This window comes from Kryptolebias marmoratus, linkage group LG3 (assembly GCF_001649575.2).
Source record: "Kryptolebias marmoratus isolate JLee-2015 linkage group LG3, ASM164957v2, whole genome shotgun sequence".
NCBI lineage: Eukaryota > Metazoa > Chordata > Actinopteri > Cyprinodontiformes > Rivulidae > Kryptolebias > Kryptolebias marmoratus.
In genome coordinates this window covers 1,339,637-1,359,547 of record NC_051432.1, presented here as the reverse complement: position 1 = coordinate 1,359,547, position 19,911 = coordinate 1,339,637, and the positions used below count along the sequence as shown (strand labels likewise).

Here is a 19,911-nt window from a genome sequence, read left to right as displayed (position 1 = left end):
TTATAGCAGTAATAACCGTTTTCTACAGAAGCATTCTTGTGTCAGTTAATCTAAATCAGTGCTGTGGAATAACTGAGAGATTTTATATAACATATAAAGTCACAGTTAGACTTCATAACTGGGTATACACCAGCACCAAACATTATAGTGTGCATTAGCTGGCATTTAATACAGTATAGTAATATTCAATTCACAAAATAAAAAAAATAAAAAATGTTGATTTTTCTTGTTAAAACTGTAAACATATTTCCTGTTTGTTGATGTTCTGAATAAAAATATAATTGGTTGTTAAAACGTTTACACAGTAAGGTATCTGTTAAATGTGTCCAAAAATGTGGAAAAGCAAGTCAGGTTTTGTTAGCTGTTTGAGAAATTTTGTTCTCGCCCACTTCGTTTGCTCACATCCTGTGCATCTCCTGGGGGCTAAGCCCCCCTTGTCCTTAAAACCTAGTGACGCCCCTGCTTATGGCTAACCAAACAAGTGCCATTTTTTTGAAAATCTTTTTTCAGGCTTGTAAAACAAGTCTTTCTGACAAGTGACATAATGGTGTGGAAAACTGCTATATTAGCTAATATTAAACCTCTACACTTTTACATGACACAGTTTGTTTAGTTTGTTGCTGTTTTCTCAACTGAACAACATCTGTGTTAGTGTGTGAATGTTTGTGTACTCTGAGTATAGATAGACTGTATTTATGTTGCTGGTGCTGAGACTGAATGTATTCAGCACCATCGGCATATAACAGTCTGTGTTCCACACATATCTTAGTGTAGTAACACAGACGTTATTCAACTGAAAAATGGCAACAAACAAAACAAATGGTGTCATGCAAAAGTGTAGAGTTTTAGTATTAGCTCATGTATCAATTTCCACGTTATTTTTGAGAAAGACTTGTTTTAAAAGCCTGAACAATTACAATATAAAAGCTTTTGTTTGGTTAGCCATTAGCCTGGAAGGTCTCTTCCTCCACACTCTGTGCACTATGACTAATGTCACATCTGATAAGGTACTAACTACTGATAACTATTAGACAAACATCACTTCAACTTTGACTGGACTATCCCTTTAATAGTGCTGCCAGGGAGTGACAGAAAGATGTGTGTGGTTACCATGGTGACCCTCATAAGGCACTGATATCAATTTATTTCTTTTCATTTTGTTTCTCTTTACACTTCTTATAATTACATCAAAAGGTCTGAATTTTGTCAGTTTAGATTAGTACAAAAATACTACTGGGGTTTTAATGAAGAAAACTGATCTATGTTGAAACTTCTAGTCTTCAAAATTGAATATTTTTGCGGTAAATACTTTCAGAAATAATCCCGTTTCTTTCTGGAAGTCTAAGCAGATCTGCTGAGCTCTGCAGTTTCACTCTGCAACGACACCAAAACAACACTGAATTGTCCTCGCCTACAGCCAATGAGATCAAAGCATCAACAGTTCAGTCTCTACCAGCGGCCGGCGGGTGCCAGTTTCCAGCTGAACTCCAGTCAGTGTTGGGGTCAGATAGAATTTTCTAATCCATCATCATTGTACCAATTGTCTATAAAATTATTGTGTGAGTCAGGTTCTGCCTTTAAATGGGGGCTATCCAATTCCAAACCTCTGTTAATGAGCACAAAGATAAAAATGAATGACTCTGAAGATTTTAAGGTAATAACTTTTATTTATATTGGATTTGTATATCAGTGAGATACTGTGAGGTGTTACAGTTCTTTTGATTACATTTACTGTGTGCATACTTTTGTGGTACTAAATTAAACCGATGAAGTTTTTCTTTTTGCAAAATAGGTTCTTTTTGAATTTTTGAGCAAAGTTCTTCATACACATTAGACCATCTTTTACCAAACCTGATGTGTGTTTTCCAGCGTACAAGCAAAGACCAAACAGATGGCCCAGTAATGAGCCTGGGCAACAAGAAGGGCGTTAGGGTAACTGGGAAATATATGCCCCCAACAGACCTGAGCAGCAGTGCAGGAGGTCCATCAATCGTTCATTCCCCCATCAGCACCCTGACAACTTCAGAGGCTCCTGCAATTATCTCCGTTGTTCCTCTGCCTCAAAGGTCTCCAGAGCAGGCTGATGATCCCAGGGTGGATGAACATGCTGGTAGGGAGAACTGGAGGAGAGAAACATCATCTCAGACCAGGGCACTCGTTGGTGAGATGGGTGTTCACCGCCAGACCATAGAGGAGCTGAAGACCATCCTGAAGGACAGCTCTTTGCTCAATATCTCAGACAGAGAAGAGGGAAAACCAGGAGGTCCCTATACATACCTCCATGGGAGCAGCAGCAGTGGCAGAGGACCTGATGGGCAGGAGGAAAATGAAAACCCTCATAGGACTTTCAGTACCTTCAAACCTCAGTTTGATGCTTCCAGAAGGGGGGCCAGCTCCAGAGATAGCACATCTATTCAGCTGCCTCCCACCATGGATTCATCCAGCTTGTTCAGGTCCACCACCAAAACAAATAGACAGCCCAGAGTCAGGACGTACGGACATTCAAACAGCAGCTCCTGGGGAGAGACTGCAGATTCTCACTCAGGTCAGTTAGAATTCAGCTTTATTCTTGATGTAAAGGCAGAAATATTCATTAGCAGAAAGAATACATTTACAAATTAGCATAACTGTTTTTGAAGCTGTAAAAGATGTTGGCTGTAATGTGTCACATTCAGATACTTTTTGACTACTTGGTTTTAGGCATCAGAGGATAATCATTTCCTTATGTGTATCTTAAATGAAAAAAAACAGTACATTATTGTTTTCAATATTTCAGATTTTTTGCTACATTTTAAGCCCTCTAATTGTTTATTAGTTTTGATTACCAGTAAATATTGGTATGATACCCAGCAGACAAATCTGCATGTTTTTCATTCTAAAAGAAACCCATTTGATTATTTTTCTACACTTAAAAACAATTTAGAACTACAATTTTTTTTATTATCTAAGATGGGATTTTGGTATTTGAAGATAAAGGCTGTCAGTTGTTTTACAGATATTTTAAACTGTTTCCCACAGATAACGGAAACAAGACGGCAGAGTATTCCGGGAACCTGAAGTTCATCACTGCCATGGAGCAGATCAAGCAACAGATCGCTCGAGAAAACATCAATTTTGTACGCTTTGAGGCAACTGATCTCCATGGAGTGTCACGGTCCAAGACAGTGCCTGTCCGCTTCTTCCAGGTAATTAATTCTGTCTGTCTCTTCATACATTTTACATATGAATAATCTCAGAGACAAAACCAAATTAAATTGTTTACTAGTTAAACTAGTTAGTACTTTTATAAAGACAAACTAAAGTAATTATTTTCTCAGTCTTTAATCATACCTTTTACAGTGACAGAAAAGTGGTTTCCATTTCTAAAATGGTTATCTGTATTTATTTGAAATATTGCATTCACAGGAGAAAGCAATATATGGGGTACCCATGCCAAGAAGCTACTTGGAGCTGACCCTGAGTCCCAAGAGCAACGAAGTGGACCATGCCAACACTGCAAACTTCAGCACTGATGTTCTTCTGATCCCTGACCTTTCAACCTTCAGGGTCCTACCCTGGGCAGAGCAGACAGCGCGGGTCATCTGTGATCCATGCACTGTAACAGGAAGCCCCCTCCGCACTTCACCTCGTCTCATTGCCAAGCAGCTCCTCGGGCAGCTCCAAAGCCTGGGATTTTCCCTGCACTCATCCTTCACCTACGAATGCTGTGTCCTGGGAGCCCCCGACCGAATCGGACCTAAAACACTCCTGTTCCCTGCCACCACGCTTCTCAGTAACCATGACCTGCCTTTCTTCCAGCAACTGGTGGACAGCATGTACTGTATGGGTGCAGATATCGACAGCATTGCCTCTGCAAGCGGCCCTGGCCAGATGGAGATCAACCTGAGGCCGGAGTTTGGGATTGCGGCTGCCGATAGCGCTTTTACCTTTCGCACTGGCATTAAAGAAATGGCCCGAAAACACAGCTACATCGCCAGCTTTTTCACTGATGATGGTCTTTACAACGCTGGCGTGCTCTCTCATAGCCTGTGGGATGCTAATGGGCGACGCAGCCTCTTTCACTGTGGCGAGAAGGCAGGTGAGCTGTCTGAGATTGGGAGGAAGTGGCTGGCTGGTCTCCTCACCCACTCTGCTGCCCTGAGCTGCCTCATGTCACCTGGCCTTGGCTGCCGGAGCCACATCGCCAAGACCATCAAAGACCCAAAGCGGATGCTGTACGCCACCTGCGGCAGCAATGATAACAGCAGTTCTTTTAACATCAAGTGTCATGGTGGGAGGGAGACACACATTGACAACAAGCTTGGCTCAGCCATGGCAAACCCTTACATCGTACTGGCTGCCACTGTGGCTGCAGGACTGGATGGAATCAGGAGAAACCTGAACATCGAGAGCCTTCTGAACAAATCCCCCAGCCAACAGAGTGAGATCGCCATTCCTGTGAAGCTCGATGATGCTCTGGAGGCGTTGGGCGAGGATCTTGTCATGTGCTGTGCCCTCGGAGACCCCTTTGTTCAGTATTTTATTGCCATGAAGAAGTTTGAGATTGAGACCCAGGAACTGGATGATGAAAGAAACAAGTGCCTTGAGTACTTCATTTGAAGCTTTTTTTCTTTGAGTTTCATCATTTTATAGAAGAAATAGACTTTCTTTTTTTGACAAATAAACATGACCAACAGATGCTTTATTATAAGCTTTTATTTAATAAAAACTGATATATTCTTATTATAAAAGTTATTTCAAAATAAACAAGTATTCTTCAAATTGCTAAGTTGCATGGCATTTTATTGTTGTGTTCAAAAGTTTTTACTTTCAGCATGAGTATCAATTCTATCGTTGCTCTCACAGGTGTGAATAAAACACTGTATTAGCACTTATCAACCAGCTGAATGAAAATGAGAGGTATTGTTGTGCATGGGAAGACAAATTATGCTTAACTTGAGCTCATTTTGCATTAATGTTTTATATGCTCTTGTGTCATTAGAATGATGACTTCTTGAGGTCGCTACTTTGGCTACAATTTTATAGTCACATTTGCTTTAAGGACCATTTTGAGAAATTGGCACTTTGACTTTTTAGTTTATACTATTTCCAAACATAAAATGTTGAAGACATTGGTGAAAAGTCCTACAAATACATTTTGACGGTTTGCAAAATGCACCTGCACAGCATGAACAGTATACCCTTAGTCTAAATATAAAGTTGAACATATAGAATATGTCTAAAGTGCTGAAACTTCTGATTAAGAAGAAAAGAAGCAAAACAAAAAGACTTTAAAAAAATCTGGGATTGATTTTTTAATCTAAACTGCTGTTTTGCTAATTAAAATGTGAATATTCCTCAGTTTTTAAAAACGTGACAGAAAATAACTTGAAATAGGATGAAAAAAATGTCAATACAAAATATTAGGTCACAGAAATCTGGCTTTGATGTCAGAGACTGAGGAAGATGCTGAGTTCATCTGTCAGTGGGTATAATCTCAGATGCAGAATCCTTGTTCTTGTTTATGTATTTTAGTCTTGTTGTCCTGCATCAAGGTCCCACAACCTTTACCCTCATGACTCATGGAAAATATGTCTGTTTCTGCTAATGTTGCTTCCACAGGATTCTGTTAGAAGTTCAGCCTGAGAAAAAAGACAACTCTTGAATGGCCTCAGTTTGGACTGTATTGATGAGCTAATAATGTTCTACTCAGAGTTGATACATTTCCAAAGCAGAACGCTGCTGCCTTCAAAACAACTCAAAATCTTCAAAATTTTGGTTCATATGAAGGCTATTATTTAAATCTTTACATCATCAAGAATTTTACACTGTTATTTTAGCAGAAATATTTGAAGAAAAAAACCCCAACTAATTACATTGAAAAATATAAGAAAAAATAATCTTTGAAAATACAACAACAATGTAAGACGTATTTTTATTTCTTAGTCCCATTTGTTTATATGGACTTAAACTTGTACTGCAGCCAGCCTACAAGGGGGGCTCATCCTAATTTAGTTGCAACTTCAGCAATACGTCTCTGTGTCAATGACCCGAACTGACCGCAGGCTGCAGCGGAAGTACTACTGCTGCTGCTATAAGTGCTTAGAAATACCTGAAGTATTATCTGTAAATAATTGTGCATTGCAAAACTAGTGATGGCTTAAAAGTGTATGAAATATTTGTATGAATCACAATGGGAAATTAGAAATTAGAGCTGTTGCAAGGCAACAGCGATTCATTTTGAATTTGGTTCAGACTAGCAGTAAGCTCATCAGTCTTGTCAGACTGCAAGCTGGGGTCAATTAAGAAGCCATCTACAACATGTAAGATATTAATAGGTCAAAACTTTTCCACAGAACCCCAGCTTTAAATGGCTTGAATATTCCTTTAAACAGACTGGTGTAAACAGTACACTTAGAGACAAAGGTCTAAATGTTAGAAAATCACAGTTCTTTTTGTGAACTCTTAGTTGGAAAAACCAATACACTGCACTGAATCCAGCAGCTGAAGCTACATTTTAACTTTAAGTAGTGCAGCTGTACAATGTGCTCCATGTTGTCACAGGATTATCATTTAAACACTTATATCTGCTTTGAGAGAGAAAAAAAACTTTTGAGAATACTTAAAAGATAAGTACAAGTTGTCTACAAATCAACAACATAAAAATGTATACATTATAAAACAGGAAAAAGGCTTTCCCCCCTCACCATGGCTTATAAGACAGACACACTCCTATTACAACTTGTGTATTGGCATCAGTAATAAATATCTTCTTTACAGCAACATTACCAGATCAATCAACAAAGAAACTTACTGTACCGCACTGCAGTGATGTAAACATGAAATCTGTGTGTGGGAGTCTAGGCACTTCAAGGGCTAAACATGAACTTTGACTTTTCATCCTACTTGTTTTTGTTGATCAAATTTCCTACTCGTTGCATGAATCGTCCCAGTTTGTTGTCAGTAGCTGCTTGTGTCTGAAACATTGGATTACCACTGTCCTGTCTGCTGAATGAGGAACTTCTTTGTTTGTCTAAGGTACTTGGCACCCTCTCTAACTTCTCAACACGCAACAGATCCTTTTTAAGTTTGAGCTCATATCGATGGATGGGTCGTTCTTTCTTGGTTTGAGAGATCGATGTGCCTTCATCACTCAGAGTGTACCTCGAGCCTTGGTCCTGATCTGCTGAAGAAGTGGTCTTTCTTTTGCTTAAACGCTGAGGAGACAGTCTTGAAAATGGAGACTTGTGCTGATCCGTCTCTGAAGGCCCATTTAGAGAGTTCTGTGACCTGGAGATTCCTGGTATTTGGCCTTTTTTTGCTGCTTGCTTTACAGTAGATTCCTGTGAATGGTCTGTCCTGAGTGCTTGGTTTGGTTCTGAGGTATTCTGGGATCTCAATGAGAGCCTTCTTTGTAGTGACTTCTGTTTTTTCTCCTTTGCTGAAAGCACTGAATGTACTGAGTCAAAATTATTTACATGACTGTTTGATTCTTCTTTATCTTCTGGGATCTCAATCAAAGACTCCATCATCCTTGAATGCTGAATACCACTGGAGTGTAAATGAGAGAACTTGAGTGTTGAATCGAGGCGTTTCATGTCTAAATCAGCATCTGATTTGGTCCTACAAAGACCCTGCTCTTGCATTGTTTCTTTATCTGCAACAGTTTGGATATTGTAGTGAGAGAAAGAGCGTTGGCCATCAGTGAAAACTTGCCCCGTCTCACCCTCTGCTTTCTTGGGCTTACTGATTTCCAGGTTGTTTCTGTTTTGCATATTTAGATCAAACCCTGTCACTGTCTTCTTCATTTCAAGACCTGTCATTGAAGACATACGTTTTGTCTTGTCTGAGCGCACAGACCTCAAGGACTCTCGGCTTTGTCTGAGATTGACAGACTCCTGCAGACTGAGCCTGTTTTGCCTCATTTCTTCAATTTTAGACCTAATTTCCTTCGACCTTCTGCGAACCAGTTGTGTCTGATATTCACTTAGGTCTCTGTGTCTGCTTTGTGAAGATTTTTCTGACGTGCCTCTAGATGCATCACTTAATGCATCTGGAGGCACGTCGTCCTCATTCATGTACAATTCAATCTTCCATTTGTGAAGGGATGTTTCAGAGTTGAACGGTATCAGATTGTGATCTGCACCGTAGCGTGTCTTGTGCCTGAGATGCTGCTGAGTCAGCCTGTCAGTTTGCCTGCTGCTATCCCTCAATCTGGAGCTCATCCTCCTAGAAACAGCAAAAACCCCAAGGTCCTTGGTTCCCATCTTCATTCGAGTCAAAGATTTTAACTTCTGCAGGTCTTCGTCATAGCTGTGGCCTCTAACTAAGTTCTCTGTGTCATTAAAGTGAGATCGATGCAGCTTCTCCTGCACACTCAAGCCCCGGGTCATTGTAGCTTCATCATTCTGAGCCACTCCTGGGCTATGCATCTCTCTGGATTTCAGGTGAAGGTGATTGAGAGAATAATGTCTGGTGTACAGATCCTTCAGCCTCGAAGAATTATCCAGGTTTATCAGTGTAAGTGCAGTATTTTCCTGTTTCCCACTGATGGCAGTCTTGGAAAAGACTACAGGAACAACTGAACGTGCATACAGTCTTCTGAACTCGTCGTCATAAGAAGAGACCAGCAGACCTGTGACCACCAGGACCATACTCAGGTTGATCTTCTCAAACGACCACGTGTAGCTTGAAAAGCACAAAACATACAGTCATCAGTAGTAAATACAGATATAAATTTTTAATAGATTTTAGATATTAATAATACATGTTTGTTATTCAGTTGTTTGTGTACTTTAACCCAGGGCAGCTGTGGTTAGCTTTGGGGTCCTTGGACTAGATAAAGCGCTATATAAGTGCAAGCCATTTACCATTTATCCAGCATTCAGCCCTAAGCTATAAAGATGTACAGTTTGACTACTGTACATCTTTAACAATCAGTAATGGTATCTAAGTGGGTGAAGATGGAGTCACTCACCTGTAGGTTCCATACAGGACAGTCTGGGAGTCAACCAGAATAAACCTCTGTTCCAAACCTCCATGAAATTTCATCCCTGACCGACACTGATAGTGCTGCCCCCGGACTGTTCGAACACAAAGGTTCTGAAGAAGAAACAAACAAACTCAATTAAGGCTAAACCTGTCTATTTGTTGAACCCACTGTCTCTACCACTCACTCTAATATACACAACTAAAAATCAAAACCAAAATCAAATCAAAACCAAACCAGGTTGGTTCCACAACAAGCATGTTGCCTGAAAAGAATCAAATAAAATCTTTCTCAGACTCACCATGCAAGTATTACCACTCAGAACCTGCTGTTTGTTAATGAGGAATCGCTAGAGAATTTTGTCCTGATTGATGGTGAAATGCCTGGTAGAGTTTCCCAGTTAACAGACAACCTGCCTTTTAGATCCTATACCTACGTCCATCTTTAAAACTCCTTCAGGTATTTTTACACTCATTATTGTTATCTTTAGAAGGATGTCTTTCAAAGGGGTTTAAGGACTCCCATCATTAAATCCCACTTGAAGAAAAGTAGCCTAGATGCCCCAAAGCTTAATAGCTTAGTACCTGCCATTTTTAAGTCAAGTTTTAGAGAAGCTTGTTTTTTTTTTCAATTAAATGATTTTTTAAAATACTAATAACATTTACAAAAAATACCAGTCTGGTTTTAGATCTAGTCGTAGCACAAAGAGAGCATTGATTAAGGTTTTAAATGATCTCAGACACAACATGGACTTAAACAAACCTTTAGTTCCTGGTTATATACTCAAGTGCAGCATTCAACACAGTCAACCACACCATTCTTATAGACAGAATAAGAACATTTATCATCTCTGGAACTGTTCCAGTTTAACTCATGTCTGGCAGAAATGAAATTCATTGTAAATACAGATAATTCATCATCTAAACATTATACACCTAAATATGGAGTTCTGCACAGATCAATTTTACACTTTTTAACTTATACATGCTGCCATTTGGAAACGTCATCAGGAGACACAACATTATTTATCACAGCTATTCTGATGCACACAGCTTTATATTGTTGTGTCGCCTAATGACCCAATGCCAATCATTGCCCCTTTTAACGGCATTTTAGATATTAAGGCCTTGGAAGCCAGAAAAAAGTTTTTCAACTCAATCATAACATAACAGATGTTTTACTAATCAGCACTGATCTTCAGAGAGAGAAGCTTGAAATAAAACTCAGAGCTCTAGCAATGAAAAACTTGCCATGAAAAACAGTCATTGCTCACTTGGTCTAAAAATGACCATGTATCAAATTCTTTAGAGAACTTTGCTAAGTTGCTTTGTAATGGTGGAAAACATGTTAACAGAACGTTACCATAAACAAAACAAATGTTCTCAACACCAAATCATGGTTAGACTGAACACTTCTCAAACACACTTTGTTCAAACTGGCTCCACTATATCCAAACGCTGACAAAAGTGAGACAAATGACAGGCTGATGTAACCAATTCATACCAACTCATATTAATTAGGTTAACATTTTGAAAATAAAAAAATCGATAATTTTCAAAGGTTGGCTTTTAAATGAAACAATGCCCCAGATTGAACGGGTTTTCTGCACATTTATTATCACCTGCTGCCGAAGGTGGTGACAGTGTTTATTTTCTACGTGTGTGTATGTTTGTACTGTTAGCAAAATAGCTAATAAACCAGAGGAATGATTTTAGTTAAACTCTCAAAAAGGATTCCCTGGACAGACAGCTGATTAATGTTTGGAGTCAACCCAATTCAAGATGGCCACCACAGTTACACAACAGTATTAATCACAAAGTTGACTATATCTCAGCTAGTTTTCGAGATATTGACTTAAAAATTGGTGTGAACCACTGGTTGAATTTTATTGAAATTTCAAAAAGTAATCAATTGATTCACATCTTCAACTCATTAACATTTGAAGTCAACGCAATACAAAACTGTCTGCTACTCTGTCAGTTTTTCCAGATATTAGGCTAAGATTTAGTGTGTTAGAACCTGAGATCCCCAACATCCCCAACATATACCTTGAGCACTAACACATCTCACAAAATTGCATGAGATCATGTATATGGTCATTTACAAGGTTTGGCCAGAAAATGGCTGTAAATCACCCTCTCCTCCCTTATAACTTGATTTTAGATGAAAACTCAAAATGCAGTCCTTCAATTAATGTTAGGCCTTTACTATTGTTTTTAGTTTTTAAAATTAAAGTAGAACCTCATCTTGACAAGGCTCAGTGTGTTTGGATTCAGAGCAGACAAACACCAACGAAGTTTTAAAGTTTTTATTGTCACTGAGTGGCTAAGAGAGACGCTAGCTCCCAGAACGGCACGCTCTTCGTGCAGCAGGAGAGACCTCTGGGCAGGTAAGACCAACAGAGACAGTGGGCAGAGAAAGGGGAGGTCTTTCGGAGCAGGGAGCAAGCAAACGGGAGAGTCCAGAGACAGGCGAAGGGTCAAAGCCGGGAGATCAGAAAGCAGAAGCCCAATCCAAATCAATCCGGTGAGCAGAAACGAGGTCAAGAGCCAGGGGTCAGAGTCAGAAGCGGTCTCAGGCAAGGAGCAGGCAAAGGTCATGAGTCGAGGGTCAGGCAAGAGTTCAGGATCGAGGAATCAGGCATGGGCTGTGAGAAAACGCTGGACATCTACTTGGCAAACCGCTCAATAATCTGGCACTGAGGGAAGTGGAGAGTGAGCTTAAGTAGGGCCAGGAACAGGTGAACATGATCAGGCTGATTGCTGTAGCATTGAACCAAGAGGCGTGGCAGGAACAGAGAAGCTGTGCCAGGAGGCATGGCAGGAGCAGAGAAACTGTGACACATCTCTTTTATTAAGACAAGTCCTGAGCTCTGAAAACACCTCGTCATTCCAATATCTAGACATTCAGCTGAGCAGATTAAAAAATAATCACCCTGAAACATCTGCTGTAGTCTGATAGTTCCGATAATAGGTGCGCTTGATTTCTATGTTGCAACACATATAAAGTATGTACACCACACATTTTTCTAGTCTTTTCTGAATTTTCATTCCTACTAGTCACACAAGCAGGAGAGTGTAAACAAACATTGAGATACTCTGCACGATTGAACGTGTCTGGGTTTTTATGAGGTTGGTGTTTCGATATGGCTGCTGTCTGTCACCTTTCCCAAAGATCACAAAGCAGTCAGTGTGTTCTCTGTGACGACTTGTTGTTTGTACCACGAAAACATCAGGTCAATGTTGTTTGACAGGAAAATCCAGACACTGACAGTTCCAGGCCTGCTGGAGTTGTCTCGCAATGATAACAACAAGCAGGAATGCAGCAGGGAAGAAGTGTTAAATAAAAAAGCTTAAATATTTCTATGAGGGTGTGGAGGAAATGTTAGCCTTAATCCATTAAATGCTGCTGCCAACAGAAGAAAGGTCATGCCACAGGCACAATTTTCTGTGAGACAGAGGAGAAAAATGCACAAATGTTTTCTTTTCTTTTCTTTTAAACGTCAGGAGCTTATTATAATCAGGTCAGAATCTTCTGCAAGTTGGATATAGTCTGCATGGGTGTGTGATAAGTTAGATCTTTGAATGTGAAATCTAAAATCCCTGCTTTTCTTCCCTAACCAGAAGCTTCATGATCTCAATAGATAAAAAAGTTACACTTGCTGAATTATCAATTAAAACAATAATTCACTGAAATTCCCTACTGCTACCAAAGAAAATGATGAGGTTACAACCCTGTACCAAGTGTCTGCTGTGTACACAAACAAGGAAAGGCCTCTGTAACAGAAAAGACTACAGTGAAAACGGGAACGTAATGGGAATTGCAGATGCAAATTCAGCTTAACAAAAAAATATTTTATTATATAGGGAATAGGTACAGGAACAGTTTTTGTTGTTGGAAAGATGGAAGTTTGGTACCCAAACTGCTTGCTTAAGCATTTCATTTGGATGGGGATGTTGTGCTGATTTAATGAATTTTTTTAGTTTCCTGTAATAACGGCAAAATATTAGTTTATTGGGTTTTGTTTTACATATAATTTCTAAATAAATATATTGGCTCTCAACACATTATTCTTAGGTTTATCCTCAAACAATCCAAAAATGTAGTGCCACCACAAACCTGCTTCTATGATCTGTCTCACCTTTGTGTCCTGCACGTTAATACCCAGACTGTGAGCCATGTGGAGGAAGCTGCTGAACCGGGACTCATCCAGCAAGATGTAGACAGCCACTCCCCTTTGCACCGCACTGATGATCCCCTTAAAAATGTCCACATCAGTGAAGACATCCATTGCTATGGCAATAACCTAGAGACAGATATTACTTATGTGAACATGAATCCACAGAGCAAGATAATATTCATTTCATTCCAAATATGAGGGAGAAAATCGGAGCTATGACAAGGGTAGATTGTGTAATACAGATGATTATCAAAGCAAACAAACAAAAAATTGTAAAAGTGTATGAAGAATTTTTCTGTCCAGACACATTCCATATTTTCAACCAAGCTGAACTATATCTTGTGTCATATTGCTCCAGTCTCTTGTGGAAATTAAAACAACAGAATTTACCCCCCATTTTTTTCTTTTACATTTTTCTTTGTTTTTGTTGCCTTCCAACCTGGAGTTTAAATAGATCTTTAATTTGTTCAGAAGTATTGATTCCACAAAAATACTTCAGAATAATCAAGTGGAATTGGGGGGAAAATAAACAACTTGTTTTAAATGATTCTAAAAAATATAAAACTGAAAAATTGTATGTGCATATGTAGACAGCCCCAAAAAGTCAACAGTTTGTTTCACCACCTCCTGCATCAAGTCTCTTTAGGTCCGTCTCCATGATCTTGGTCCACCTAACCTGGACATTTTGTCCATTCTTCAGGTCCACACTGGTGCAGCTTCTTTAGGCTGAATGAGTGCTGCTAGTGTCCAACAATCTTTAAATCAAACCAGAGATTCTCAGTTGGACTGAGGTCTGAGTTTTGACTGGACCAGTCCAGGAACTTTACATGGTTCTCCTTAAACCAGTGGAGTGTTTAGGCTCATTGTCCTGCTGGAAGTTGGACTTCAGTCTCACTCCTCCCATCACTGCAGAAAAGCTGCAGCTCTGCCAGGGTCACCTTTGGCCTGATTTGTTCTTCTCCACAACTTTGTCACTTACTTGTATGGAGAGTTCCTTGGTTTTCATGATGTATTTTGCTTGGTGGTAGTTCTTACAGCTTAGAGGTGTTGAAATGGTGTTGATTCTGCTGTTACAGCAGATGTTTATACACAGATGTTTATACACTGAGATTATTTAAGTCTTAGATTGCCCACAGGGGGATCTTATTTAACTCATTATTTGGCTTCTAAAAGTAATGGTTGGGGCTTTAAAGACACAGCGGGTAAAATCAACTGCACACACCACTTTTCAGTTTTATATTTTTTAAAATAGTTTAAAATGTTTTTCTCTCTATTTACTTCATTAATTTTAAACATTATATGCAAATCCATTACATATAGTCAAAATGAAAATCCATTTAAATTCAAGGTTGTAAGGCTACAGAATACAAATATAGGGGAGAATAGCCATTGTTAAAAACCAATTAAACAATAAATAAAAGACTAAATATGGATTTGTACCTAAAAATGGAAACATTTGGAATCTAATGATCCCTTTACATTTTGAAAACTGACTTTTAAAAATATATTCATTGTTTGGTTTTTGAATTCTGGATTTGATCTAATCTTCACAACATAACTTGTGAGATTTATTACCTATTAAAGTCTCTGAATTATAGGAGAGGTTCTGTTGAAGAGAGAGAGAGAGAGAGAGAGAGACACCTAAAAGCAGAACTGGTGTATGGAATGTGTCCTGATGACAGTCAAATCCAGTTTTACCAGTTTCAGTAACAACTGAAACTAATGCACTGGTACAGGGTTCAAGCATTTAGCATTTTCACAAGTCATTATTATTTGGTGACTGTCTGAGCAGGCAAAGTCCACTAAACACACACACACACTGTTTTGTAATTCATTATCACCTGCTGCTAAAAGACGAAGGCAGAGAATTGTTTTTGCTCGTGTGTGTATGTGCATGTGCATGTGTGTGTTACTAAAATACTTCATGAACCACTGAACAAATTTTATTGAAGCTCTCAGAAAGTAATTACTGGATGTACCTCTACAACAGATGAAATTTTGGAGTCAACACAATTCAAGATGGCTGCTACAGCCAACTGACCTTAAAAACAAAAAACAGGCTGTAACTTCAGTGCTTTCATCTTTGGAGACAGTGAGCTGGTAGTTGTCAGAATGGTTGGACCTGACATGAAGCTCTTAAGAGTTTTTCAGTAGTTTCTCTGCTTTGCGTTGCTGCACAGCTGAGCAGAATCTGATGTTTAGACATTTAGATGTTTAGAAACCATACTGTGATAAAACTTCTGTTGTTTTGTTTTCTTAAAAAGTGCAGCTGATCATTTGCTGTCAGTATGTCCTGCTTTAACATTTCTTCCCAGTTTTAGCAGCTGCTGGAAACACGTTTGAATATTTTCTTTATGTAAAACTGTAGGAGTAAATGACAGTATAGGCAGTTCTGCATGAGCTTATGTGATGTGGCATTCTTCTGTACAGAGGTCCCAGATAAATTGATAAATTCAAGGGTGTTATCAATTATTTACTATGGATTTCAGGACAGTTTTTTTATGTATCGTAACTGCCATCTATTCCCCAGCTGCCATCTTCTACTCCATATCAACAAACCGGGTAATTAGTTAGCAGTTTATGACCGCTAACTAATTACTGTCCCACAGGACTGTCACTCTGTTCTCTGAGACTTTGGGACTTCGAACCCATCCTTGGTGCAGATGTTCTTGTAAACTATTCCAGCTAAAGGTTGTGTCTACACCCAGCTATCGTTTTAATCCCTGCCTTCATGTGCTGAACACTCTCAGGGGAAAGTTGTTTTTTCATATCCTGTATCTTGAGCCTTGTCTGCTGTTTTTGACCTTTGACCTGGGCCTCCATGCTGCCCTTCAGAAAGGTCTTTCCTAATAGCTGGTAGGTTTCCTTTAAATCAGCTGCTTCCTTGGTCTACTGATAACAGAAGGCCGAGTCTATTCCCAGGGTCTTCCACAAAACCTTCTCTTCCTGTTTGTCACTCTCTGGCTTCTGCTGCCCCAGACCCATGAGTTCATAAAAGGGGCCCTTCTTCCTGATGAATTATCAGACATTTCATTCAAAGTAGTGATTCTACCGCAGTAATTATTTGTGCCTCAGGATGTTTGAGTTTGGGTGAAACCCTCTGTTTACTGAAAGGCATCTCATATCTTGTGGCTTGTTACTTTCCCAGCTGGTTGCAGATGACTAGCTGAGCTACATGTTGATGATTTGGACTTTTTGTTGCTATTTGGCAACTTTTATTTAGTCCTTTTGACATCTGCCATAGATCAAGGTGAATTAGATCTATGCAGAGCAGTGTGGACAGTGAATTACTACATTAAATTACAGGTCTTGCATTCCTTGTAGGATTGCATATCACCCTCCACCTTTCATGTCAGAGTTTTAAATTAAGATTATCTTTTGTTGAGAAATAATGACGTTGTAGCCATTTTGGTCAAACCTTAAAAACAACTTTCTGCCCAATCAGAACTGTGGAGATGTCATTGTCAGAGTATGTGCTCTGAATGTCTTTCAGCTTGTACCAAACGTTAACCAGTTATAGAAGTATATTGTATGATTACTTTTTAAAGTTTTAATAAAATCAGTCCAGTGGTTCATGAAATATTTTGCTAACAGACAAACTAGGTTGATTCCAGCAGTTAAAGCTAAAGTTTTAAGCAAAGACTTAAAACAACATATAGCACTCAGAATATACAGTATATTGTGAATTACTTTGAGCTACCAGAACACCAAACTTTAGCTCATTATCTGTGGTTCTGACTGAGTTACAGTCATTCTTGTGTTTTCTAAGGTCAATTAGCTGTGGCCTGGTTGGATTAGCTCCAGTAGTTAATCAAATGTAGACTTAATAATTACTTTCCTCTGCATGGGGTGATAAACATAGGTTCTACTTGCTCTTTACACGTATAAAGCCTTTGAAGTTGCCTCCCCAACCTTTCTTCTCCTGTAAGGTTTTTTATGAACCAAGCAAACATGAGCTATCTGCAGAGAATATGCTGCTAACACAAAACTGATACTTGAACTTTTCCAGACCCTAATCTTGTGAACCTATGCCATGTCTACAGAGACAAATCTAAACCTACAACAGACACATCGGCATCTAGTGTAGCAACTTACTGGCAAATGATTTTATTCCAGCGACTCTGCAAAGGAGGAAATAGGTGTGTTTTTCTAACGTGTGGAAACTAAAATATGTCTGCTTGTGAACCTACAGGCTCTAACGTGAGATAGTGGAAATGTGCCAATCAACGCAACGTCATTTGCTTCTGCAGGTTTCATGTCATTTTGAGTCATGCTACTCAGTTTTAATAATCACTAAATAGTAAATAACCTACTATTTTCAGTCTAAAGTGCTTTCATGTTTAACTTAAATGGAAAGTTACAAGTTGTATTTAAACTGATAAATCTCAGAAACAATAAAGGAGGATTATGAAGTCCTCAGGTACTGATTATTTTGTACTTTTACCACTTTATACCCCCATCCCGTACTCAGCAGTAGCTATTCTGTTAAGGTTATGGTTAAAACCAGGGGCCAAAATTGTTCCCCCCTTAAACTACACAAAATATTAATAGTTATTCTTCAGTAAAATAATTCATCAATGTTGTATACGAGGTGGGGCTCAGGCAGGTATTCAGAGACCCGTGGCAGGAGGCTTCTTGTTTTACTTACTAAAGCTTGGGTGTATAGTGACTAAAACTGCAAAAGCATAAAGTGATGAAAGTACCATCATCCTTCTGACAGGTACAAAGAAACAACAATGCTTAACCATTTTTGGCATCTTCTCACTGGCATTCAGTTTGCTTTCAAGTTGATTTTGAAATGTTATTAACGTTTAAGGTTTTAAAAGGTTCACATTCACATTCCAGGAAGAGCACTTTGGTCAACCAGCCAGTTTCTCTGAAATGCTCCAAGATCCAGATTAAAATATAGAGCAAACCAGGTTTTAGCAGTGGCTGTTCTAAACTAATAAAATGATTTACCTTTCAATATAAGCATGGCTCCGACAATAGAGACTTTTAAATATCTGCTTGAGATTTATTTTTTTATTTGACTTTTGATTACACAGTATAAGATTTTAATAGACCTTATCTACTTTTGCTATGCTTTTATGTATATTATTTTATTTTATTTTTTTAATGCTTGTTTATATTTTATTTTGCTGTATTGTAATCTGGTTTGACTTTAAAGCGCTTCGGTCCTCCTCAGTTGTTTTAAATGTGTTATATGAATTAACCCAGAGACAACAGCCTCATCATTTTTAACATTACAAAGAATTAAAAAATGGGGTAATGAAAGATAATTCAAACTGTATACCAGAAAAGAAAAGGTAAAAGAATATATGTAAAGGATAATTTCAGTCTCTAATCAGATTTTCTAATATTGGAACAAATACTGGGTTGCCATAGTAACTGCATCAAACAGAAAGGTGTGGTCAGCTTTGTGTGCAAATATGTGGGGTGATGTGTATTTTTCTCTGTGCAAAGCAACACCTTTCATTGTGTATTTCAGATACTAATAACTTGTCGATGGGCAGAATTAACTGTCTGTGCTCTGAAAAACAAGAAGAAAATTGCTTTCATATGACTCCACCTGAGACATTAGCCGTCTTCGTCTGGCTTTCTTAAAAAACAAATAAAAAACCCTTTGACAGAACTTCTGGGCTTACCTGACGAGCTGCTAGAATCTGCTTCCTCACCACCTCTTTAATGGTTGGCGTGTTTTGTCTGGGTGGGTGATACAGCAGGCTGATGTTGGTTTCTACACCTCTCAGATCCACCTCTGGCCACCCCAGCTCAAGGTCAGGCACCTCCTCGTCTGACTCAAGTGGGAAATAGGTAGAGGGGTTTGTCACCTTGTCTATGCCTTCTGAATCATCCTCCATGACCGGTTTCTCCGCTTTTTCCAGGATGAAGAGAATCTCCTGCTCTGACAGAAGGTGGCTGATCTGCTCAGCTCGTACATACTCCTCGTAGGCCTCTCTGCCTCCACACAGCAGAGCAAAAATGGCCAGGCGGTATGATTCTTTATAGTGTGGCTCAATGTAGGCCTCAGGGACTTCCACTGAAGACAGGCTAGACTGACTGGACTCCATGGATGCTGGATGTCCTCTGAGTCTGTGTGCACAGACGTCTTCTCTACCTTCAGTGTGAAATGTTACAAAACTGTTACAGAGTTCTCAAACTACTCTGATAGTAACAAAATCAGCAAGAGATCAATAACCCAGAATTATTAACATTTTTTCATCTGTAAATAACTAAGACATTAGTTGCATTGGCTGAACACAATTGTTGAATTGAGAACATTTTTATATTTTTTATTTTTACAAAAGTCAAGTTTTAAAGCGTAATAGAACCATATTTAATCTTACTGACAGAAAAAAAAAATTATATAAAAAATAAGGCATGTGATGATTTTTTTCAGTAAGTCACATACCAGTAAATGTTATTTACTGAAAAAATATTAGACAAAAAAATAAACACTTACTTGATCATTGGAGAAAGATATCCTTGTTTCCTACACAATCACAAGACTTAAACATAATTTAAAAAATACAAAATATCGTTTCTGTGTCTTCTTCTGGGGAAGTGTCTGCTCTCTCCAACATAAACTAGTAGTAATAAAGCAGTCGGTTTGAACACTCTGTGCAGACTAAAAGCCTGTTGTACCTGCACTGCTAACTCCACTGACAGATACTGTAACAAGCTCCGCCCACTTCAGCTCACCTGAGTTTCAGGAGCAGGTTTGTTTGCCTACCTGCCTGTCACACTGTCTGTTGGAGACTAC

General features: G+C 38.9%; 2 protein-coding genes across 6 annotated transcripts in view; one reads left to right on the top strand and one right to left on the bottom strand.

Moving 5' to 3' along the window:
* Positions 1-4,763, top strand: part of lgsn (lengsin, lens protein with glutamine synthetase domain) — an 8,348-nt gene extending 3,585 nt beyond the window's left edge. Inside the window, exons 1-4 of one of the 5 annotated variants that reach the window (XM_017432153.3) lie at positions 853-1,654; positions 1,870-2,545; positions 3,019-3,185; positions 3,406-4,763. In XM_017432153.3, coding sequence (XP_017287642.2) covers positions 1,421-1,654; positions 1,870-2,545; positions 3,019-3,185; positions 3,406-4,599 — 2,271 coding nt within the window. In that variant the 5' untranslated portion in view covers positions 853-1,420 and the 3' untranslated portion in view covers positions 4,600-4,763. Of the gene's footprint in view, positions 1-852; positions 1,655-1,792; positions 2,546-3,018; positions 3,186-3,405 lie in introns of those variants that run through there. The other 4 variants (XM_017432154.3, XM_037974849.1, XM_037974848.1 and 1 more) reach the window with 4 other exon arrangements.
* On the bottom strand, positions 4,678-19,825 carry LOC108245326 (protein FAM83B). Its single transcript, XM_017432152.3, has 5 exons — positions 19,612-19,825; positions 18,794-19,266; positions 13,110-13,274; positions 8,957-9,081; positions 4,678-8,667 (listed from the first exon to the last, which is right to left on the bottom strand). Exons 2-5 carry the CDS (start codon positions 19,217-19,219, stop codon positions 6,882-6,884), a joined length of 2,502 nt encoding a protein of 833 aa, XP_017287641.1. The 5' UTR covers positions 19,220-19,266; positions 19,612-19,825; the 3' UTR covers positions 4,678-6,881.
* Positions 19,826-19,911: the final 86 nt, after the last annotated feature.